Below are 25,923 nucleotides of genomic sequence, written 5' to 3' on the forward strand. Positions count from 1 at the left end.
TTTTCAAACCACCTTATCACCCCCTCATCTAACTCATTCTTTCTTAACTTCTTTACAAGGACGTTGTGGAAGACAGTATCAAATGCCTTGCTGAAGTCAAGGTCCGCAACATTCACTGCTCTTCCCAGCTGGTCATGGTATCATAGAAGGCAATCATGTTGGTGTGGCCTGATTATCCCTTGGTGAATCCATGTGGACTACTTCTGAGAACCTTCTTCTCTTCCAAATGCTTGGGGGCGGCATTCAGAACATGTTATTTCATTAACCTTCCAGAGACAGAGATGAGGCTGACTGTCCTGCGGTTGCTTGGATTGTTCATTTTGACCTTTTTGCAGCCTAGTGTGATGTTGATTATCTCAAACACCCCTCCTGTTCTCTATGACCTTTCAAAAATGATAGTGGTTCAGCAATTATAGGATCACAGAATCACCAGGGCTAGAAAAGACCTACAAGATCATCCAGTCCAACCATCCACCTATCACTAATAGTCTTCACTAAACCATGTCTGTCAACACAATGTCTAAATGTTCCTTGAACACCTCCAAGGTCAGTGACTCCACCATCTAACCACTCTTTTGGAGAAGTAATATTTCCTAATGTCAAGCCCGAATCTCCCTGGAGTTTCAGCTAAGTCACCACTCGTGGATGCATCCCAACAGGGTTCATGGACTTGTGTGTGTTGATTTTTGGCTAAATGCTCTCTGATCATTCACCTTGGCCAAGGGAAAGTCTTCCATTCCCAAAACTCTCTCTTACCTACAAAGTCTAGAATTCCTGAGTGGCAGTTTTAGTAAAAAAAATTCAAAAAATAAGGCACTCAGCATCTCTGTGTTCCCAATGTTCACTGTTATCAGGGCACCCAACGTCATTCAGTAGCAGATCCAGAGCATCCCTATTCCTCCATTTACAACTGACATACTTTAAAAAGTATTTCTTGTTACTATTGACTTCCTTTGCCAGATTTAATTCTTCGTTACATCCCTGCAGACCCTGACAACATTCCTATATTCTTCTCAACTGGACAGACTTTTTTTTTCACATTTCATAGACCTTCCTTCATTTAAGTTTATCCATGAGGTCCTTGTTCATCCATGCAGGTCTTCTGCCACCTTTCTCTGATTTCTTACTCTCAGGGATGCACTGATCTTGAGCTCTGAAGAAGTGATGTTTAGCTGCTGACCAAGTCTCTTGGGTTCCCTTATCAAATTATGTGCTAGCCCAAGGTATACTTCCAAGTAGGCCCTTGAAGTGGTCAAAATTAGCTGTCCTGAAGACCATGGTTTCAATCCTACTTGTTGCTTTACTTCTTCTACACAAGATACTGAGTTTCATCATCTCATGACTGCTGCACCCCAAGCTGCCCCCAACCGTTGCATACCCAACTAGCCCACCCGTTAGTAAGAAAAACGTCCAGCAGCACACATATCCTTGTTGGCTGCTCCTCCATTTGTGTCAGAAAGTTATCTTCAGTGCACTGCAGGAACCCCCTGCCTGGCTATGCTGCTTATCCAGAAATATGATGATTTAAATCCCCCATATGGACCAGTGCCTGGGATCACAAAGCTACTTCCAGCTGTTTGTAGAAGGCCTCATCGATTTTCTCTTCACTGTCTGGTGGCCTGAAGGACATTCCCATCAATGTTGTCATCCATATTAGCTTGCCTCTTAATTTTCACCCACAAGTTCTCCACTCATTCATCATTCACTCCAAGGTGGAGCTCAATACATTTTTATTGCTCTCTCACATAAAGAACAACTCCATCACTTCATCTTGTAGGTTTGTCTTTCCTAAAAAGGAGACAGCCATTCATGACAGCATTCTAGTCATGCGAGCTGGCCTACCATGATCACAGTGAGATCACAGTGTTTTGACCACAAACAGATCTCTAGTTCCCTCTGCTTATTACCCATGCTGCATGCATTGGTACACAGGCACTTTAGGGAAGCAGATGGTACAGATACCCCTCGAGGGATGCAAGATTTCCTTCCAAGTCTATCCCATTCCATTCCTTTCCATTCTACTTTGTTGCCATGTGACAGATAGCAGCAGAAGGACAATTTGACAAAATGGTATCTGACATGGAAGCGCATATGAAGAAAAGGTGTGTAATTACAATTCTTCCAGGAAGAAAAAAGTGCACTCGCTGACATTCACTGTCACTGGCCAAACACTTCTGGACACCAGTAGATATGAGCACAGTGAGGTGGCAGGTGGTATGTTGAAAATGACATAATTACATAGTTCATTAAAAAAAACCTTAAAAATAATGTCAGTGATAAAAATAGCACAGAAACATTTGCTAATACAGTTCAGCATTGACCATTTTATTTATTCATTCATTTACTTATTTATTTAAGATGCACAGAGCCTCATAATGCATATCCTTGCAAGCAACCTCTATGACTTCCCACAGAACATATTTCATCTGGTAATTACATTAAACCTATATATACACCTTTCTATAAAAAGAAACATGCCTTCATACAGTGAGAACAAGGACATACATACACATTTTCAGTTTTACCACTTACAGACTTCTTGGCTAGTCTACTAACATTAGAGATTTAGAAGAACATAAGCTCTAAACAGTTGTATTGTTCCCCAACTTCAGTGTGTATTGCTTTTCCTACAGTTACAGAACTACATATTTCTAATGTCTGTATAGATGAAAATATACTTTTAAATTTCATTATACCTTAGAGTTATTATTGATTGAAAGTTAACACAGAGATGTGAAATAAAACCTTTATTAACAGTAAAATAAATTTTTAAAAGTATGAATTTTGAAGGTGGGTAGCAGAAATGATATGTTTAATCAGATCTTGTAAAGAAGAGATGAACTTGACACTTACCATCACAGCTGGGTAATGCATGATTCCACTGATGGTTTCTTTCACATACGAGTGGTTCTTCATCACTCAGTGTATATCCTGGATCACAGCTGAAAGTTACTGTAGAGCGAATATTAAAGTTGTTTCCATGGCGATGGCCATTCACAGGAATCCCCGGGTCAAGACAGGAATCTGATTCCAGAGTAACACCTAAAAAAACAGAATTTTATGTGTTGCTCCATTTTTGAGACAGTAAACAGAATAATCACAAACAAAACACAAAATAAACAAGTAAGATGAGTAAATAAATCCTAAAAGATGCTTGTTAGTATTGCCTGACAACTGGTGTAAGATACAAAGGACTTTATTTAGCTGCTGTCAGGACAGTTTTTCAATTGTTAGTTTCACTGAATAGAGAATACAAAACTAAGTAGTAAAAAATGGAGCTGTATATTTCACCAAACAATGGAAAAAAAAGACAACATAAGCACTGAGCATCTGCATCAACTGGAAGACATTAAGTATTCAAAGTATTTATATGAAATTCAGAATCACATAATACCTCAATTTGAAGGGGACTGAAAAGGTTTATCGAGTGCAACTCCTAGATCCAAGCAAGACTACCTAAAAATCAAGTCCTACTGTCTGAGAATGTTGTGGAAATGCTTCTGGAACTCCAGCAGCTTCTGGGGAGCCTGTTCAAGTGACTGACCACCCTTTTGGTGGTCATATCAAATCTTGTAAAGAACTTGTAAACTTGTAAAATTCTACAGATACAATCTAATGCATCAAAAATAGAAAGGTAAAATAGATAGCTTATATATTTGTAATAAGTATACACAGAAAGATCTGAAAGAAGGAGTACTCAGTAGTTAGTTTGTATTGAAGAGAGTTTATACAGTATATGACAAATAAACCCAGAACTACACATTGCAGAAGGGGGGATGGGAACTCATTATTTAGTGTAAAGCCAATATTTATTCAGAGCTACTATAAAACATTAGGTATTAAGTAAAGTAGCTTCAAACAAAGAAAAATATTGTCTTGCTAGGGCACAAAGTAAAGGTTTTAGAATTTGTGGATATGAGGATTAGAATCAGGACTACACCAAAAACATTAAAAAAAAAAAGAACAAACAAAAAAAAGATTCTGTCTTACTCCGAGAAGTATTCCCTGTCCCATTCACCTGTTCTTCTGTTAAGAATTCAGATTTGAAGGCTTATGATCTAGCTTCCATGAGGTCTTACTGACATGAGATACCTACTTAAATTCTAGATGAGTTCAAGTTTCTTCTAGACATGACTACATATTCTTAGTGCAGAAAGCGCATTACAGAAGGGAAACCTGAATAAAAAAGTGTAAGGAAGCACTGTTTATGCTTCCTAAAACTGGCTTGAAACTGACTATGAGCTGTTTGAATCATCTCAGAACAGTCAGGGAAAACTAGGGAAGAACTTATTCAGCAAAGTTACAAGGCGATACATTTTGTTGTCCAAATATATATTTCTTGTACCATTATCTTGTGCTATCCTTTCATAACAAGGAGGCCTGCATGGAACTAGTGGATATGAATACAGCAAAGGACTTTGCAAGACCCACACATCTCTTGTGCAGCACTTGGAAACTAAGTGGCGCCATATCTAAAATTAAAGTACTGTGCTTAGGCAACTGAATACAGCCCCTGGACTTTATTTCAGGGTGAAATGAATTGCTTCCTGGACTTTATTGATTGCATTAACTGGATCTCCACGGATCAAAATGGAAATTTACTTGCCTTGACATGACTTAGCATTTTTGCATTTGCATTTTGTCAATGGCTCAGCCATCACCACCTTGTCTGTGTCAAATCTAAAGTATTCAGAATCTCCAAGTTTTGATGCAGCCTTAAAATATGAGTTTGGGCAATCACTACACATGCAATGTATCAGCAAATTTACTGCAGTCAGACTGGTTTCCAAATAAGATCGGAACTAACAAAAGCAATATTAGTTGTGCAGCCTAACCACACTAAACACATGCATTCTATTCAGTATGTACATGAATATCTACACTCTTATAAAGCTCAGTAACTTCTGAGAGTTTGACATATGTACATTTATATTTTAAATAGTGTTACAGTGATTCTAGAGTTCACAAGAAGATGTTATTTGTGCACTGAACTGCATTATGGCTAAGGCCCAATTCTGCTCTGTACTGCAAAATGCATTAAAAATGGAGAGAGAGAGAGGCAGTAAAGGTGGGAAAAGAGTCCAAAGAAAACCAACATATCTTTACCCAGAAGGATGAGTTTCTAAAATGACTTTTTATTTGTCTAAACACCTAGGCCAGAAAGCAGTCTGAATAACATGCAAGAACTCAGGAAGTAAAATCTTCATAAATGAACTACTGGTTTCATAGTTATCTGTCAATTCAGTACAGAGTTAACATGATTTTTCCTTATACAAATATAACTACTGCCAATTTATTTGTTCGTATTTCTTCTCTCATTTTCAAATCGAATGTTATCTTCAAAATTAAATTAAAAGATATCATAGAAATATCAGACTTACTCTCATAGTGAATTAAGAAGCCAACACTGGAACGACTATTGTCTGTAGTGAACAGCAGATACATGTAATTGCCAGTACTGATAAGGAACTGGGGTGCCTGTGTTCCATGGTATTCTCCAATTAATGGTGATGAGTTAGCTGGTCCATCTCTGACTTCCAAAGTATCATAATTAACCTCAGTCTGAAATCTGAAAAGAAAAATGTAAGTCTGGTAGGCAGAAGAATGCTGTTAGAAATTCAATTCATGTAATTGGGTAAGGAAGTCATATATATGTATATATATGTCAGCATATCTACAGATGATTAGCTACAATGCATTATTGTGAATAGCAACCAAGGAAGGTCTTACACATCTTTTTTCTTATTTTGTCTATCATGTAAATATTGCATCAAATTTACAATATAGTCATAGTACATACTTCAGATCAACCATATAACTGAGTTTCAAAATCACATCTGGTGAGGAATCTGGGTAGAAAACTGCAAATTGTCTCTTAGAAAACTTTATTAAGAAATTTCTTGCTATCAAATTAAAAAGAAACAATTTGACATTTGAGGAACATTTTCGCTAATATTTTTTATTATTTCATTTCAACAATTTCATTATTTTATATTTGTTGTTTGGCAAAAGCTGGTTTAAATATTTAAGTGCTTAATATTTTATCCAAATAATTTTTTAACAGATTTCATTATCTATAAATAATTTATTTCCCCTATGAAGTTAAAAAAAAAAAAAGTACTACACTGAAATTAAGCCTTCGTTTTTAAATCTGTTACAAAATTCCTTAGCCTATCTATATGTAGAAAAGAATGAGAAAAGAGGGCACTAAGAGGAAAGCTGATTACAGGAACAAATATCTTTAAAATCAACAGCTCGATCAATATCTTTGTCAATCTAAAGCACATCACATTTCCCCTGTTGAGAAAGTACATCTGAATGTGCAGTCACCCACTACTAGCCGTTTTTAAATCAATAGCTCAGAACTGCTCTTTCTGTAGATGAAACTTGACTGACATGTTTTTACATCAAATTCATTTCAAGAAAGTTTGTGATTATATTAATATTCTTGTGAACTGTAGCATCTAAAAATTTGCACGTGAATTTTCCTATCAGAAATGCATACAAAATCACATGGATATCCATGCAGGTTTGCGTACACCTACAGACACAATGTGCTCATTGTTATAAAATGTTTACGTTTCAGATCACATATAAAAAATGTGTATGTTCTGAGACAGTTTTGTCTTCTCCCACAGGTCTTATTAGTTCAAGTGTTCAGAGCAAAAAACTGTCCCTACACACTTGTTTCAAACTAAATGTTCTTAAGTCATCTATCAAATATGAGACAGAAGTTTAGCGGCTCTGAAGGTAAGAAACAATGCCCTTGTAATTAAAGACAATTGCAAATTATTAAACATTTGAAAAAGGAGAGATACATGGAATATTAATTCAAAGTTCGAATAAATTCTATACTGAGTAGGCAATGATGACAAATAAATGTCATTTCCCAGTCAGTTCATTATATTTTAGTCAAATTTGCATCTTAAAATCATCTTTATATACACATTAATATGACTAATAGGAAGTAGTCAGCAATTTCTGTAGTTCCTATTCTATCTTGAGTCCCTAAAAACAAGAACACATTCAGAAATCTGGAAGTATTTGCTTAACTAATGTCTGTTTGGAAACTTATATTTATGCCTTACATATATATTTTTTTTTCCTCTCTACCCAGAAAACTCTGATGCTTTCAATATTCTATTTGAGAATGTTGGCTAAAATCAAGATGGCTGCTTTCACTGCTATCTACCCACTCTTACAGTGGAACACAAAGGTTGTGTGCATGCTAATGCATTAAGCATGCTTGCTTGAGAGTTGTCTTGCTGCTGAAGACAGCAAATACGGAATGAAAAACATCCATACTTTTACATACTTCAGCCTTCTAAACACAAAGATATTATTCAAATTTCTTTTTATGAATGGATGCCTGTCCACAGTGTCTTCTGGACCACGCTTGATCTAGCTGGCAATAGCTGGCCGAGTGCAGGAAGTATGTAAAACTCTACTTCAAAAACTGTGTAAACATTGTTTTTGAATCTGAAAGGTTTTCTGCTACTGTTTAGATTATCAAAATAAACAGAGAGCAGCACTCAATCCTTCACAATTATTCAGTACCTTTCCATAATTTTAAAGATAATATATGTTATTATAAAGGTTATATATATATTCTGGAGCAGAACAAGGAAAACAGACACATACTAGTAGTCTGGTTTTAATACTCTATTTGTACTTATTATGAATGGACTCAAAATCAATAGTACAATATTTCAATCACTTTAACAGTTGTATTCATGAGGGGAACTAATTAGAAATAGTGCTTTTAGCCAGCAACTGCAGTTTTCTTAGCAGGGCAGTGTGACAATGACAGGTTGCAGACTTGCTGTAAAGACAAATCTTACAGTAATGCCTACAGGAATTGCTGCCCATTACATTGATCTTTATTTTCAGTAGATTCTAGTTCATCTCAGCCTTTGAAACTTATTTCTAGTTCACTTCTCTGTTTGTGAGGGTTGGGGCACTCCAAGCACTCTACTAAGGGATACTTGTCTATCAACACTGAAGTCTCATTAGCTCAAGAGGGAGCTCATTTACATTATGAAATGAAACATGCATGGTACAAAATCTCATTCCAGCAACTGCATCTGTGATGGCAGGACACACAAGGAAATACAAGAGGATTTTATTTTCCCCAGCCTAGACAAAATACATGAAAAATATTGTACTTGTTCATTAACTGATTATTGGTACTGATTTTGCTTAATGGTTTGTAATTTAATAAAACCACATCAATCAGCGTTAGCTTCTTTTAAATTAGGAACAGGTTTTCTAATAAAGTTTTAAACTGGGTAGCAAAGTTGTTATATTAAGGGAGAAAACAACCTTTTTGCAAAGTTATATATATATATATATATATATAATATATAATATATAATAATATATATTATATAATATATAATATATATTATTATATAATATAATATAATATAATATTATATAATATATAATATATAATATATAATAATATATATTATATATCATCAACTTCCCAAAGCATAACACTTTTAAAAATATTTATTATGTGATGCAATAAAGCCATACGATTTTCTAAACCTACCAGGAACACTGACATAAATTTCCAATGGGAGATATCCGTCTACCAAAACCATTGTACTTAATAGTATTACTGATGTGTAACTGGAATATTCAAAGCCAAACCAAAACCTTGCTTAAAAAATGCTGATATAAAGCTGGATATGATTAAATGACTGCCTGCTGTACTTTGAGAATTGTACCAAACAAGATTATTCAAACCTTATTTCAGGGAAACTCTAAACTGTTTGATTTCATCACAGTTTGATCTGTACACAAAGCTGTAGTGTTCTGTTAATGAAATGTATGTGCATCTGCTGAAAACTCAGCAAATGCAGTACTTCAACTGGACCATATGGCACAGCAAATTGTGCTTTCCATTAATTTCTTGAGAAGTATAGTGAATACTGGTAAAGTCTGCAACTACATGCAACCTCTTTCCTCTTATAAAATTAAAATGCTCCATTTTACAACTAAGATGTCTCTTTGCTTTCCCTACATTTGAAAATATTGAAACATTTGAAATACTGAAACTTCAACCTTCAGATAATTAACTTTAAACTGCAAGGACCAAGCTGACAAATATATATAAGCTTACAATAGAAATATTTTAATAAGGATTAAAATAATCAATGTCTTAAATTCTGGAACTACTGAATGCAATGAACATGAGCCCACAGTGTTCTCAGGTGGCCAGGAAGGAGCATAGGTCTTATACGGAGCAGCTGAGGGAGTTGGGAACGATTAGTCTGGAGAATAAGAGGTTCAGGGGAGACCTTATCATCCTCTACAACTGAATCAGAGAGTCAGAGAGAATTGTAGGGGTTGGAAGGGACCTCTAGAGGTCATCGAGTTCAACCCCCCAGCCACAAAAAGGGAGGTTGTTGTGAGGTGGGGAGTCAGCCTCTTCTCCCATGTAGGACTAGAGAGAATGGCCTCAAGTAGTGACAGGGGAGATTCAGGTTGGATGTCAGGAAACACCAAGAGAGTGGTCAGCTGCTGAAACGGGCTGCCCCTGGAGGTGGTGGAGTCACCAACCCAGAAACTGTACAAGAAATGTTTAGATGTTGTACTGAGGGACATGGTTTAGTAGGAAATACTGGTCATAGGTAGATGATTGGACTATATGATTTTGAAGGTCTTTTCCAACCTTGGTGATTTTAAGATTGTATAATTCTGTGAAAACAAACATCCTTTACAAAGGGGACATGACAATTTAATGAAATAACTTTTTAAACAGTTTCCATCCTTCCCTGTTTGTTATTCTCTCTCTTGCTGTTGACTGTAAGGAATTTATAAAAAGAAAGTAAAACAGGACAGGAAAAGAGTTTCATTAAACTAAATATACAGTTTATGTTAACCTTTTATCCTACAGTAGTTTCATCATCACAGACATTCCCAAAACTCCTATAAATGATTAGAAGTTCTCATTTATATCTTTTTATAAAGATTGATCAGAAAATTAACAGTTCAGTGGCTAGTACAGGCTCTCAAAATCCATCATTATATATTAAGATGGAATTCTTTTTCTTAAATGATTCATTTTCCATTTACTTAATCTAACTGCAATTTTGTTACCTAGATATCCAGCCCTGTCAGATTCTTCAGCACTTCTTCAGTCATCTCAGTTTTTTAATACCCTGAATGATTTGGTACTATTGGTCCAATTTTTTCCTTTTTAAGATATTTTCTGAACAAAACAAACAGTTCAATACAGATCTCTATACAAACATTATATTGCAATACTGTTACTCTCTTAACTATCTTTTTTGTTTGTTTGTTTTTTAATCATGCATTTCCTCCTTGTATTAAAATGGTGCTTTTTAATAGCCAATTGCAGAGTGAGATGGAAAATAAAAAACTTTCTGAAAATGCAGGTAAACTACATCTGGTGTATTTCTACACTTTCTGTCATCAACAAACAATTTTTTTACTTCAATTGCTTTGGTATTTCATATACACTACATTTAATTATTCAGCTATTTCAATCTTTGGAATCATTCACGACTCCTGAGAGAAGGCTTTACAGTTCCATCCACTTGCTGTTCACATTTTTCCTGGAAGCTCTGCTAATTTTAGCAGGTTTCTAGTGGCCTTGCTAACTAACTAGCACTTCACTCTGCAATAAATGCTGTTTCCCAAACTGAACAATGCTATGAATGTCATGTTTACATGAGTACTTTAGGGCACCAAACTAATCAACAGAAGCAAGACATGTAGAAAGTCACTAAACACATTAAGAAACAAAAGAAAACAACAACAACAACAAAACAATTTTCAGATCAGAAATATCTTCAACTGTAGACCAGAGAAATATTTTTGTCCCCAAAAGAAACACAATACCAAGTCAGACCTTTTTTTTTTTTAATCTCTAACAGATACTTTTAGATTCTTCTTCCCTTCATTCATTTTCATTTGTTTTGTCTCTGCTCTTAAACATAGAAGATGTATAAATACAAATTACTGAATAATTTTGCTCATCATTGTGGATTCCATAAAGGTAAAAATAGACACAGACTACTGCCTCCCTTTGGGCAGCAGTAATACAGGAAGGCCATTGCAGTATAGCTCCAAGCACCATCTTTCATGCTATCCTTTACATCTTTATGTCAAATGAGTAACTAGTGTGATATTAGTATCTAGATGAAGCAACTAAGCAAAATGGCAATTTCTCACTTATTCTACAAAGATGCTCAAGGGTGAAGGTCATTGTTTTCTTTTTTTACTAGGAAAAAGAATCGTAAATTTAATAGATCTATGATTAGAAAACAGATCTGAGGTCACAATTATCTCAGAAAGATGAAACATGCTGCAGTTCACATTGCTGGTGCCAAAATGCAGTCTCACTACTTCCTGACTCCATGTAAGACAAGGCTGAAAATAATTCACCTTCAAAAACAGTAGTTATTCCAAAAGAATCTGCACATTACACAGGGAGATAATCACTGTGTGTTCCAGTAGAGCTAATTTCAGTCCACACTGAGATGACATTTTTATAAATTAATTGAGTTGATAATTTTAGTTAGAGAATTCTTTAGAATGAACTTTCAGTCTCTACCTTCAAAACTACTCTGATGTCTAGATATCTTATTTGTTTAATTCCTATGCCAGTACACATGGTGAAATCTGAAGTATATAAATAAACAAAATGCTGAAATCCAATGTAAATTAAAGTGATGCATATTGTAATACCAAATATATCTATATCTATCTATATATATAAGAAGCTTAATTAAGCTTAATACAGAACTTTTTGCACTTTTTTTTTTCCCCTAGGAAAAATATACTCTCCAATAGCAAGGCTTGATCATCATCAGGGACAATATATAGATGTTCACAAATATAAAATAGAGCAGAGTGGAAAAGACATCCCTACGATGTACTAGCAGATGGACATTTAATGCATATTGTTTAAATCATAAATTCAGACAACATAAATGAAGCTTTAACATTTAATTTTCTGGAAGGACAAGAATAACTAAGTACATTGTCTGATGGCAGACATTTCTTATTCTAGTTTGGGTTCTTAAATATTTTTCTTCTTCATTGCTATAAATAAATTGTGTTTGTACATTACTTGATGCTTGCCTTTATGATTCTCACCTGTCAAAAGTAATCTTAATGGAATGTCCTGGTCTTGCTTCAATCACCCATTCACAGTTAAGTGAATCCTTATAGTATCCTGGCCACCCTGGTGGCAAGATCACACCACTTGATGCTGTCAAATGTCCACCACATGGTGCTGAAAGAAAACATGTACACTATTTCTAATGCAATATTTTATATTCAAATAATGCTACAAATAATAAACAAATAAAAACTATAGAAAAACAAGTTTAACACACAATGTTATTTTTTTAATCTGTTGTGTTACACACTTTCTCTCAGTCTCTTAAGTCTTGCAATGTATCTCATTGTAGCTTAATCAACCTACCCATACCTTAATCCACAGAGTGGCATGTGAAACTGCCAGCATTCCTTAAAATGAAAGATAACATACCGTCACATTTTATTTCTAGTGGGACTCCACACTTGTGTGCAAATACAAGACAAACTGCTCTAAGTAATTTATACCTATTTTTTTTTTCATTACACTCTGTCACCCAGTACCCTATTGAGTAATGACTCAGCTCAGTGGAAATCATTGTTTAAATATCCCATTGAACTAAAGCTGGAAGTCACCGCTGGAGATCATCTACTCCTGCTCAAAGCAGGGTCACTTACAAGAGATTACACAGAACCATGTCCAGTCAGGATCATGCCCTCTCTCCAAAGGCAAAGACTCTATAACCTCTCTGCGCATTGTGTTCCGGTGTTTGGTCACTCTCACAACAAAAACATTTTATTGTGTTTAAAAATAATATCTTGTATTTCAGTTTGTGCTTATTGCCACTTGCCCTCTCAACAGGCAATTTTCTTTCTGCCATGGAATCAGGTACTTGTATACTTTGAAGAAATCTCTCTTGAGCCCTGAGTATTCTTTTTTTCAGTCTAGATGACTGCAGTTGTCTCAGCTTCTTGTATGATGAATTCTCCATGATTTTAATCATCTTTGGGACACCACATGCCTCATTGCTGTATGGCCCATATCTTTTTTTTTTTTTTTCTGTTGGGAATCCCAGGTCTCTGTACACAGCTCTGCTGACACACACTGAGTAAATGGAAGTAAACATACCTTCTCTTCTCAAACTTCACTCAGTCCAATTCTCCAGCCTGTCATGGCCTATTTGAACAGCAGGACAACCATATGATTTATGAGCCACTACTCCCAGGTTTCTGTCATCTGCTGGCTTGCTCAAGGTGTATTTTCTCCCAGCATTTAGGTTATTACTGAAGATTTTCAACATTACTGGACTCGATATTGATTCCTGTGGTATACAGGGGCTGGTTTCCATCCACTCACTTTATGCCATTCAATGATCACAACCCTCTCAGCCCAATAGCTCAGCTAGATTCAGTTCACGCTGAAGTTCACTATCTAACCAATATTTTATCAATTTTCTCACAAGAATCTAATATGATATGTTGTCAAACACCTTGCTAAAACAGAGGTTAAAAAATATCTATAACACTCCACTCATCCATCAGGCCAGACATCTCACTGTACAGGGCTGTCAGATATAATTTCCTCTTCATAAATCCATGCTGACTGCTTCCAAACACCTTCTTATCCTCCAGTGTTTGGAAACTGCTTCTGGGAACAGTGGTGCATCACCTCATCCAGCCGTTAAGGTAAGATATGGAATTCCTCAGGTCTTTCTTCTTTCCTTTCTTAAAGATAAGATTGAAATATGCCTTCCTCCAGACCTCTGGAACCTTCCTCAGTTACATAACCTTTCCAGGGCAACTGAGAATGGCCTTGATAAGTCACTGGCTGGCTTCCTCAGCACTCTTAACTTTATTTCATCAGGTCCTTTCCCACACACCAAGTCTGATTAATCTGTTCTTCTTCCATAAAAGGACAAAAAAATATTGCAAAAGTGCTATGAAACTAACATGGATCAGAGGACTTTGGTGAAGGATTAAATGACATCAGAAGAGATTGAACACAATTTTAGAAACACAAGTCCATCTAAAAACTAAGCCATTGTAGAACAGGGCTGTAGGATGACATTCTACCAAAGGCTACTTAGCAGTCTAAGACAGGAAAGCTTTCAAGGTCAGATAAATTTATCTTAGTATCATTTGCATTACACTCAAGCTTTCAATGCTATCATTATCAGCAAATTCCATATTGCAGTGCAAAGAATCTTGTTATTTCTCTTCTGTTTCTTGAAGTAGTGACAAGCAAACCTATTATGCCATATGGAAATTAATGTTAACATGAATTTGTGAGTAGTGAATTAATACTCCTAGTTTTGATTCAATACTTTTAACAGAAATTGAACTGAGAGATGTTATTTTGATTTCATTCACCACTCGTACTTATCTCTAGTAAGTTTTTCCAGATTTAAGAAAGTCAGGGAGGCAGAGAGGGCGGAAGAAGCAACTCACAGAAATGAAATATGGACAATTTCTTGTCTCTAGGATAAAGCAATCAGTCAAGAAAATGGATAATGAAGTGTATTCCATGGCTTTTATTTTTAGTTACATTTTTTCACATTAAAACAAGAACCAGAAGACTGCTGACCCTTACCTGATTGTAACACACCACATACTTCACATATTTCAGGTATTGCTTATTACAGAGACTGTTAAGTATAGAGAGACACAAAGCAACAACAAAAAACAGTTGCTCAGCAATGTCTGACAACCAGAAGAACACTAAATAATCTCTAGATGAACTAGCAAGGATGCTTGTTCCATATTGTAATTTAAAACCAGAAACTCCTTTTAATATCAATTAAAAAGTGAATCTACAGCAAAACAGAATACATCTTGCATGTAACTTTAATGATTTACACTTCTTCTATGACAAAACATACAATAAACAAAATCTAATATGAAGTTGAATCCTTTCTCCATTAATAGTCAATGTCCAAAAAGGTTCAGAGAACGGATAATTGAGGGATATCTATGTATTTTTTAAATAATTATTTCATTTATTTACTCTTTTTTATTTTTTTTCTCAAAGTGGCTCTTTTATCTACACATTTGTGGAGAAAAATTACACAAAGATTACTCTGAATATTTTATCAGTTATGTGTATAAAGTTTCAAAATGAGGAAACATCTTTTGATGAAGAAACTCCCTTATGTTTTATGCTTTGGTGTGAGTTGTTTTTTCTCTAAGCAAAAAAGAAAAATCTTGCTCCAGTGCGTAACTCATTATATGGTTTAGTTAGGATAAGAAATCTTGCAAGCATATATAAGTTTTCATACACAAGTATCAGAGTACTAGCATTCTTTCTAGTATCACTAAACTTTCTTAGAAATGCAAAGTCTTATCAGAATTGAGTTGCCATATCATCCAATCAATTAAAATGTTTAAGAAAGGTAAAAAACAAAACAAAACACTGCACATCAGCTCTCAGAGAGAATAGTGAGAAAACTGTGTGAGAAACAACCCTACACACATCAAGGTCAGCAAGAAAAAAAATAAGGAGAGAAGAGGTGCTCAGGCACTGATGCACACATTCCCTAGCTGTCCTCATCTCATTAAGTGTCTGAGTACGTAACTATTGTTTACAAGAAGATATACATCTTTCTGAATATTACTCAACACAAGCACACTAGGTGTATATTAGATGTATTCATATGTCTTGCCGTAGGACCTATGGAGCACCACCATTGTTAAGCACCAAGGAATCAGCCTATTTTCACTTTTTTTCCTCTTACTATGCTTCATCTCACAAGAATGATATAATTTTATTTTGTGTCTTCATTTAGGCAAGAAAAAGCAAGTAAACTTTGAAATCTTGGATTACATATTTTAGAGTATATAAAGAATATTAAATATTGCTCTGGTTTTGACTATATTTCTAAGAAAAAAATACTGTGGATTAATATATAAACAGAATTTCAGGTATACCTTTGCTCTGAGAAAAATAAAGGTACTAATTTTTAAAAAGGAATTTTATATAGAAACTTACTTCACTTTTCTATGTTCTAGATAATTATACCCTTCAATATGCTACAGCCAAAACTGTTATAACAGCTATAACTTACAAGCAGGTAATTATGGTGATAGGTAGAGCCTGAAAAGAATAGCAACCAGATTTTTTAAATGCTAATTTATTCCAAGAATATAAAAGCAGGCTCGTTTCTGTTATTGCACTCTCATCTGACTGGAAAAGTGTTAAAATAAGACAAATGAATAACTTCAGCTAAAACAGTCTTATTAGTGTATGAAAGGTGAAAAGTAAGCTAAATTAAACATTATCTACGCTGTGGGAGCAAAGTAAAGACTGAGTTCTTACCTTCACAGCGTGGGACAGCTGAGCTCCATACTACATTTCCATCTTGCATAATGCATGTTATGGATTCAGAGCCCTGTGTCTTCACAAAGCCATCATCACAATGGAAAGAAACAGAACTTCCAAGAAGGAACCTGTCTCCAAAACGTCTCCCATTTATAGGAATACCTGGATCATGGCATTCATTCTGACCAAATGCTTTTAAAATACATAATAATATTAATTAATAATAATAACCATCATCGTTCAAATCTTCTAAACTTTGTCTCTTTTTTTGGGCAGGCATTGGGGATACCCTTGATAAGCAATAGCATTACAATGTAAGTGAAACTATAGAAACTATCCCACTATAAAACCTGCATTCGATTTTATGACATTTGGTGACAAATGCAACATACTTCAAATTCTGAAGCTTTTTAGCTGAGCGTGACTTCAATACACAAAAACAATTTGTTTCGATTTGCCATCTACTTGCCTCTATACTACAAGAAGTGCAGTTTCACATTAATGGTAATCCAGCATAAACAGAGGCTACTGCTGAAAAAACTATAGCTTCTGCATCATCTGGACAGAAGCATATGGACAGTAGCCAGCTTCCAGTTAGTGAAGTGGCAACAACAGGTTTAATTCATGCGAATGCTCACCTTCACCCGGAACCCGTTCTCACCATTATGATCATAGTGACTTGCAGAGAGCAGCACAGGTGTATAGAAACTGGAAAAACTACATCCATTTCAGGAAGTGCATACAAGGGGGCAAAAACTTCAGGGGAAACAGGTGAGTGCTAGTAACTCATACATCCTGTATAAGTAAATCTTTACAGGGTAGGGTGATGATAGATTGGTACAGAAATGTGCTTATGAATTTATAAATGGTGCAATTTCTAAGTGTCTAAGTGTTTATCTGATGTATTGCTGATATTGATAATGTCTAAACATGAGCCAGTGATGTGACTTTGCTGCTAAGAAAAGTCACATCACTGTGATGTGATGTGGCATAGTATCACCAGCAGGTCAAGAGGGCTGCTTTCCTTCTATTCAGCACTGGTGAGGCCTCACCTGGAGTACTGTGTCCAGTTCTGGGCACCCCAGTTCATGTGAGACCTAGATGCATTGAGAAAGAGTACAACTTAGGGATATCAAGATGATCAAGAGACTGGAGCACCTCTCCTATGAAGAGAAGCTGAGAAGGTGGGGACTATTAGGTTGGGACTGGTGCCTGGAGAAGAGGCTCATGAGGATCTCACCAATGTCTAATAGATAACTGAAGGGAGGGTGTAAAGAAGAATGGGCCAGGCTCTTTTCAGTGGTGTCCAATGACAGGACAAAAGGAAATGGGCATAAACTAGAACACAGGATGTTACTTCTGAACACCAGGACCCACTTCTGTTCTGTGTGGGTGATAAAGCACTAGTAGATGCCGCCCAGAGAGGTTGTGAAGATCTTCAGAAGTGACATAGATGTGGTCCATGGCACGCTGCTGTGACTATTCCTGCTTGAGAAGGGAATGGGGCAGATGGACCATGAGGTTTCCGTCAACCTCAATTATTTTGTGATTCTGTGATTCTGAACCTACAGCTCACAGATTGTCAGTTATGTTTCATTAATAAATAGAACACTTGGGTCCTAACTTGACTTAAGCCATGGAAGTGGAGCATTTTTTCCCTGCAATACAAAGGAGGTCCAGAAATACAAGCAATCCACATGAAACTAGGATTTACACTTTCTTATGAACATGAATGATTCATAAATAAGGAACATTCTCGTTATTTATTTCAGTTTCTCACTGTGGCAGATAAATGTGCTCTTAATTCTAGCACATAGTATGTACACTAAGCACTAAGTAAAGTGTGGTAGAAAGAGCATATGATGAGAACTCTTGCAGTTTGATACATGAGTATTATATTCCTAACTGTATAGTTCTCCAGCTTCAAACAGAAATAAGTAAAGTTTTTCCTTATTACTGTCTGCCTTAACTTCAGTAGAATGGCATATGGAAAAAGGGATCTGAATAATCTCAGACAGAAACAGAACTAAACTTCAGGCCTCACACTTTCTGGTGAATTTGTTAATCTCTACACTTAGCCAAGGTGAGGATCTCCTTTTCCTCCTCCAGCAACTTTACAAAGGACAATAATTATCTCCCTTTCTCTGAAAACAAAGGAATGATTTCAGCATCTAAGACTTAAAAAGGTGCATTTTTTCTAAGAAATGCAAAGAAACATCTTGTCCCTGCAAAAGCACTGCTAATAGATTCTTGACACAAGATAGGAACACTGTAAGCTGTGAAAGAAAAATTTTTGCTAGTTAATTTCTTCTGTAACCGTAGAAAATGATTTCTTCACGTAAAAAGATTATTTCCACATATGTTGCCACTGAATGACTAATAGAGCTAGGAGAGTATGCATTCTATGGCAAGTGTCATAGTTTTTTCTACATGAAGGTGATATTTACTGGATTTTTCAATCAAGAGCACTGCTGAATAACAGGCTTTAATATAAACAAAACAAAGTACTATACAGCAAAAAACAGCCTAATTTTTTTTAGTCCAGTTAGCCAAATTAGAAAGATTTATGCTTTTAATCTCTGTCAGGAATTCATTAAAGAACTTTTTAATTTATTTGCATTCTCAATTTATTCTTAGATACTAAATCATCTAACCAGAAGGTAGGCTGTAAAAACAAAAAATGTTCCCGCAGACATTTGTTTACAGTTTATATAGTAGTCCATCTTGGGACTGGTACCATTTTAACATCTTTATCAATTACATAAATCAGGGGAATCAAGTACATCCTCAGTAAGTTTGCTGATGACACCAAACTGAGCAGTGAGGTTGATAAACCAGAAGGAAGGGATGACATCCAGAGGTATCTTGATAAACTCAAAGATGGGCTTTTGTGAATCTAATGAGGTTCAACAAGCAAAGTGCAAAGTTTTGCACTTGGGTCAGGGTAATCCCAGATATGTACACAAACTGGGAGAAGAACTCTTTGAGAGTAGCCCTGCTGAGGACTCAGCGAGGTCTTGGTTGATGAAAAACTTAACATAAACCATCAGTGTGCACTTACAGTCTGAAAGGGCAATAGTATCCTGGGTTCCATCGAAACAGGGGTGGCCAGCAGGGCAATGGAGGTAATTGTACCCCTCTACTCCATCCCTGTGAGGCCTATGGAGCACCATGGAGTATTCTCAGTTATTCTCAGGAGTACTGTGTTCAGGTCTGAGGCTCACAACACAGGAGAGTTGTGAAACCTTTGGACAAGGTCCAAAGGAGGGCTGCAACGAAGATCAGAGGGCTGGATCTCTCCTATAAAGACAGGCTGAAGCTTATTCATCCCGAAGAAGAGAAAGCTGTGAGAAGATCTCATTGAAGCCTTCGAGTATTTAGAAGGTTATTACAGAAAGGAGAGGAATCAAACTTTTTACTCAGGTAGATAATAATAGAACAATGGGGAATGGTTTTAAACTAAAAAAAAAGATTTAGATTAGATGTCAAGGAAACGTTTCTTTACTGAGGAAGTGGTGAGGTGCTGGAAAAGGTTGCCCAAAGTGGTCGTGGATGTCCTGTCCCTGGAGGTGTTTAAGACTGGGATGGATGGGAGCCCTGAGCAATCTGATCTAGTGTTTGACCTAGAAGTTGGAAAACCTGTCTGTGCCAGGGGGAGTTGGAGCTTTCTTCTTACCCAAGCCATTCTATATTCTACATTCTAACTGCTTTTTGTATCTCTGTGCTTTTCAAATGAACTGTGAGAAAAAAAAAAACAAAAAACCTCTGTATTTGGGATCTAAGCTTAACACTTTTGTGAATGTATTCCTGCTGGTTCCACTGAGAAAGTATATTAAATCACTTGCACTGGATGAAAAAATGTCACAAATAATGAAGTGAATTCCTCAGCACTATTATAATTATATAAATTAATGATAAAGCTCCAGGTAAACTAGTGAAAGGAGTACCAGGAAAACAGCTGAGAGTAGTGCTTTTATACAAGTATTACAATTGTGCATTGTCCCTTTTCCTGGGGCAATTTATCTCTTCATTATAAATAAAAACACGTCCCTTTTTCATTGTTTTGATTAAAGATAGTTTGGCTAGACAAAATAAAAATAGAGATTCTTACTTGTGTAAGTGATATTAAATCCTCTTCCAGTTGTAGAGTGATCTGACTGAAATTCAAGTCTTACTATGTGTCCACTGCTAGCCAATTGAGAAGGGACCTCATTGCCAGAAAATGTGCCAAGAGGTGGTAAATCTGAAATCCCATCATCTTTCACAGTAAGGTAGTCAAACTGAGGTTCAACATCAAAGTCATTGAAAATCAGATGGATCCTGCTTCCTGGCTCTGAGATAATCAGCCAAACACAGTTCATGTTGTTACCATACTCCTCAGGATAATTTGGTGAAAGAATAATTCCAGATGGTGTGGTAAAGTTGAAGAAACATGAGACTAAAGAAAACAAAAAAGATTCTCAAAATAGTCTCCATAAACATGAAAAATGCTTGTCTTTCTATAATTGTGGAATATGATATTTTTAGATGTGAAAACTACTATACATGCAGCCTGAAGATATATGATTGATATAACATGTCTACAACTTAGTTCTGTGGGTTTTTGATTCCTTCAATGAGGCTAAGTGACTGCAGCTGGGCTTGAAAGATATTATAAAGACAACATAGAGAATGCCACAGAAAGCCAAAGTACTGCCTGATTTGTCAGAATTTGGAAAGAATCGATAGATTGGTTTGTTCTGAAATGAAAATGCAAGCTCCAAATTTGAATTATTATATATATGTTTTTCAAAACTGAAAATATGTCTTTGACAATGTATTTAGAAATCCAAAACAATCACACAGAAGGGTCGGTCTCAGTACACATAGTTCAAGATGATGCTTAGATCAGTACAAATATGGCTATGCTTCAGTCAACTACCTACTTTCCCTCTCATAGAACAGGATGATTAAACATAGCTGTTAATTCACTAAAAAAACAACCAAACAAAAGACAACTAAACAGTATATTTGGAAAGAGGAAGGCTTACTACATGGTAATTAACACAAAGAATAAACATTACTCAGCTCTTTGAGTTCATCAAACAGAACTCAGTGTTTGTAAATGTTCTGAGTTCTACTATATTTTATAGGATATATGGCATGTGCACATCAAAGAGTGGAGCCCAGTAAAATACTCCACAATGTTGCCAACATAAACATATCAAGCCAATGAAGCATAGTGCTGTTGCAAAACAGAACTAGTCTTCAAGGATACTGCAGCCTCATCATCTTATGTACTTAGACCCATTTTCATATTACATGGGCATACTGAGGTTGCTTCCAGTCCCAGAGAAAGCTCACTCAGCTTGGTCAATGATGTATCAGCACAGCTACAAAACATATACATCGCACAAGTAAAGTTGGACTCCTCACTCTGTTTTGAAAATCTAATACTGAATTATATGACTCTTTATGTAGGAAAATGTAATATTATCTGGAGAACTGAAGTGTTTGGTACTGCAATTTGGTCACAACAACCCCAAGGCAACCCTATGGGCTAGGGGAGGAGTGGCTGGAAAGCTCCCTGACAGAAAGGGATCTTCGTTTGCAGATGGACAGTTGGCTGAACATGAGCCAGCAGTGAGTCCAGGTGGCCAAGAAGGCCAATGGTATCCTGGCCTGTATCAGGAATGGTGTGGTGAGCAGGACTAGGGAAGTAATCCTGCCCCCATATTCAGCATTGGTGAGGCCTCACCTAGAGTACTGTGTTCAGTTTTGGGCACCTCAATACAGAAAGGACATTGAGGTGCTGGAGCAGATCCAAAGAAGGGCAACAAGGCTTGTGAAGGGCTTGGAGAACATGTCCTGTGAGGAATATCTGAAAGAACTGGGGCTGTTTAGGCTGGGGACAAGGAGGCTGAGGGAAGACCTTATTGCTCTCATCAAATACCTGAAAGATGATTGCAGCGAGAGTGGTGTTGGTCTCTTCTCACTGGTGATAAGGGACAGGCCAAGGGAAAATGGCTTCAAGATGTGACAGGGGAGGTTTAGTTTGGATATCAGGAAAAACTTATTTATAGAAAGGGTTGTTAAGTACTGGAATAGAGACCCCAGTGATGGCTGAATGTTTCAAAACTCTGGATGTGGTGCTCAGGGACATGATTTAGCAGTGGGTTGTTGGAGTTAGGGTATTATGGTTGGGTTGCGGTTGGACTTGGTCTTGAAGGCCTTTTCCAACCTGAGCAATTCTACAATCCTATGACTAGTATACTGTACACTAGAAAGAGTTACTCTATTTTACCTTAGGAGGAAAAAATAAACAAACAGAATTTATCTATTTAAATCAATTACAAGTCTACCTACAGGAAGTCTAACTTTTTAAACAAAATTCACATCAAATGTTCTCAATTATCCTTCTTCCATGTTCCTTAAATACATTCATACATTTTTAGAATAATGGGGGGGGGGGGGGGAAGAAAAAAACACCAACCAGTACCTTACATTTGCAGACTCCTTTGTACTACCAGAATCAATGTGCACATGCTGCTGAGTTCTTTAAAACACTTACATGCTATTATGAAGAGTTCAATTAGAATCTTAGCATTCTAAAACAGTTCTATGTGATACCCACAAGTGACTTACTATGAAGTCAACTAAGAAAGAAAATATGATTCTCGCACAATTGTTCAAGGTACTTTGAAATATTATCCTGCTGGCTATTCAAAAGTGTTAAGAACAGTGAGAGGTGAAGGCCAAGAAATAACTCTTACAAACACAGCTGGGTTTGTTGCCAGACCACTGGTTGTTTTGTTGACATGTAATTGTTCTCTCTCCCACCAGTTCAAAAGCTGCTTGACATTCAAAGGTAAGTGTATCTCCGTGAAGAAAACTACTGCCAGTCCTTTTCCCATATGATGGAATCCCAGGATCTCCACAGCCTCCTTTCTCAATTTCTGAATGTATAAAAAAATTTAAAAAATAAATAAAAGAAACACAGACAGTAAGAAAAGTATATTTGTCATAAGAAATGACAAAATATTTGGCATAATGCTTTAAACAAATTTTTACATCTAACAGTATGTGCTTTAAAAACCACCTATAAGATGACTTAGGATTCTGTCATTTCATAGGCTATTTTCTTACCTGCATTGCTGGTAAGAAATTTATGACTCCACTCAAATATGTGTTATTGCAAGGTAAAATTATGAAGCCATATATTGTCTCCATTATAAATGTGGAAACATATTAACACATACATCTTACTTCTGTAATAAGATACTGGTAGTAAAGAATCTGCTTTAACTCTCAAATCTCTCAAATACATTAGGCAAAGCTATTACCAACAGCATTATAGCAATCAAAAGTTATTGGTAAAGTCAGTGGATTTTATTTTAAGCACCAAAACACAATAAACATGAAACTCTGGAAATATTTTTAAATCCTATATGTCTAAGTAGAGGCATATTTTTTGATAGTTGCATTCAGTTACACTGAAAAGAGAACAACATTTATGATTATGCTACCAAGATATTCCCTAGGGAATCTGCTATTTAAGAAATATTTATTTTCTCGATATTGAATATACATATACAAGATAAGAGTAAAGAAACCTGATCTCATTAAACCTATAAAAAATAAAAACTATTAAAGATAAGAAATACAATTATTAACTGTTTACGATAGAAACACTATTATTGCAAATTACCATACAGGTAACTGCCCATTGAAACTGAAGAATACAGTTCTTTGTCATGAAATTTTAAACATATTTGGTATTAATTTCCTTTGCGCAACAGCACTAAGAAAGCACTCCTGGTTCTATAAATGGTGTTTCTAAATCTGTAGTAATATGATGTGTACCTCATTTAAATGAACTCAACGGTAAATTTTCTGAAGTTATTTAAATGTTTCACATTTCACACCAAGCTATGAAGTCTGAAACATTCAGAAAACAAAATTTAATTTTTTTTTTGTATTGCTTTCAAATATTGTCAAAGCTAATTCTTCTAGGATTTAACATAGGTATGTACCTTGACAAGCAAACACCAAAAAGAAAATTTAATATGCAGGATACAATTATCATAGTACATGCAGTTATCTACTATGCTTGTGACCTTAAAAAATGTGAATAGAACGTTCACAGGAACATATGCCATGTTTCACAACAGAACAGGCTATTCATAGGGATAAAGAGAGGTATACATTTTTTCTTGACGATCTTAAACTTTAAAAAGAAAATCATTTTTTTTTTAATCCAAATATGACTTTGGAGCAGTTCAGCTGTTTTAACTGATTCTGTCTTATCAGAAAGCCAGAACGTATCAAACAAATGAAAACATCCTCCAGAAGTCCATTACACCACAAGTATATTAAAACAGTAAGTAGTAGATTAATATCATAAATAGTACTTATAAGAAAGGGTTACCAATATCACATCTTCAGAAGTACTTTAAAGCAGTTTTAGCTTACTGATCCTATTGACACACTGACTCCTAGTGCGACAACATAGCACTGGAAATTTGACTATGTTTTGTAATTATCATATTAGCTAACAGGTTAGGGGAAGGTAGAAACTGACAGGTGTACATTTCCAATAAAAACTGAGATTGGAAGTTTATTTCTGCATCAAATAGGACCCTTTCAGTTTAACATTTGAACATGTATAACAGACCACAGCTTTTTTGTGTTTAAATAAAAGTAAAATAACTTATTCTTTAATCTCAGTCTTCTTGAAAATGCGCATGTAATACTGATTTCCCAGTGTATATTATAAACATTAAATTACATATATAATATTAAAAATTAAAGGAATTTGAAAACACTAATAAATCAAGAAACCTTTATGCAGAGAGACAGAGAGAGAAAGTAAGAAAGAAAAAGAAAGAAGGTCAGCAGGATAACCAAAGAGGAGATAAGGGAATGAAATTTTGACGTATTTGTGCAAAGAAATGTTGGAAAAACTACTGAAAGTGAAAATGGTGAATCAAAAGTAATAGAAAAAAATATTTTAGTGCATAATTGGACTGTAAACCTGGCTACTGAAGCTAAAAAGTTGTTGGCCTATAGCTGAAAACAGAGTGGTCTTGAATGATATTTTCACAGATGATCACATTTTTACCATTATTCCAGTAAAATTTATTAGAGAAACGTTATAGTACAATTTACTATCTGTTTCCAGCTATAAATAGAAGTATCTTTGACAGGTCATATATTTGCCAGCAACAGTCCACGTGATATCCACAATTTCTGATTTTTTTTTTGTCCTTGCAATCAAAAAGGCCACAGATCATATCTAGTAGATTAATTACGGTTGTTTCTATCTTGTTGCATTCTGCATCCACATTAAAACTCCAATCAAGACTTTAGGATCAGTTAGATGGAAAGTGAACATGGTAGGTTTATATATATATATATAGAGAGAGAGAGTCTATTTAACAAAGCTCAGAAATGTCTAGTTGGTAGCAAAAGAATATAATATTGTATATTAAAAAAAATCTTTTCAAATAGAACATTCTATGTTCCAGTTTGTGCTCATTTCTCCTTGTTCT

General features: G+C 35.6%; 1 protein-coding gene across 1 annotated transcript in view; it reads right to left on the minus strand.

Moving 5' to 3' along the window:
- Positions 1–25,923, minus strand: part of CSMD1 (CUB and Sushi multiple domains 1) — a 966,006-nt gene that overhangs the window by 208,873 nt on the left and 731,210 nt on the right. The window contains exons 13-18 of the mRNA XM_065730794.1: positions 23,146–23,328; positions 20,505–20,831; positions 16,391–16,585; positions 12,136–12,274; positions 5,382–5,569; positions 2,854–3,042 (exon numbers count right to left, since the gene is read on the minus strand). Of these exons, the coding sequence (XP_065586866.1) occupies positions 2,854–3,042; positions 5,382–5,569; positions 12,136–12,274; positions 16,391–16,585; positions 20,505–20,831; positions 23,146–23,328 (1,221 nt within the window). The remainder of the gene's footprint in view (positions 1–2,853; positions 3,043–5,381; positions 5,570–12,135; positions 12,275–16,390; positions 16,586–20,504; positions 20,832–23,145; positions 23,329–25,923) is intronic.

The sequence above is a fragment of the Cyrtonyx montezumae genome, unplaced genomic scaffold, assembly GCF_038088225.1.
Source record: "Cyrtonyx montezumae isolate F1298 unplaced genomic scaffold, pur_monq_1.0 scaffold_13, whole genome shotgun sequence".
In the NCBI taxonomy this organism is placed as follows: domain Eukaryota; kingdom Metazoa; phylum Chordata; class Aves; order Galliformes; family Odontophoridae; genus Cyrtonyx; species Cyrtonyx montezumae.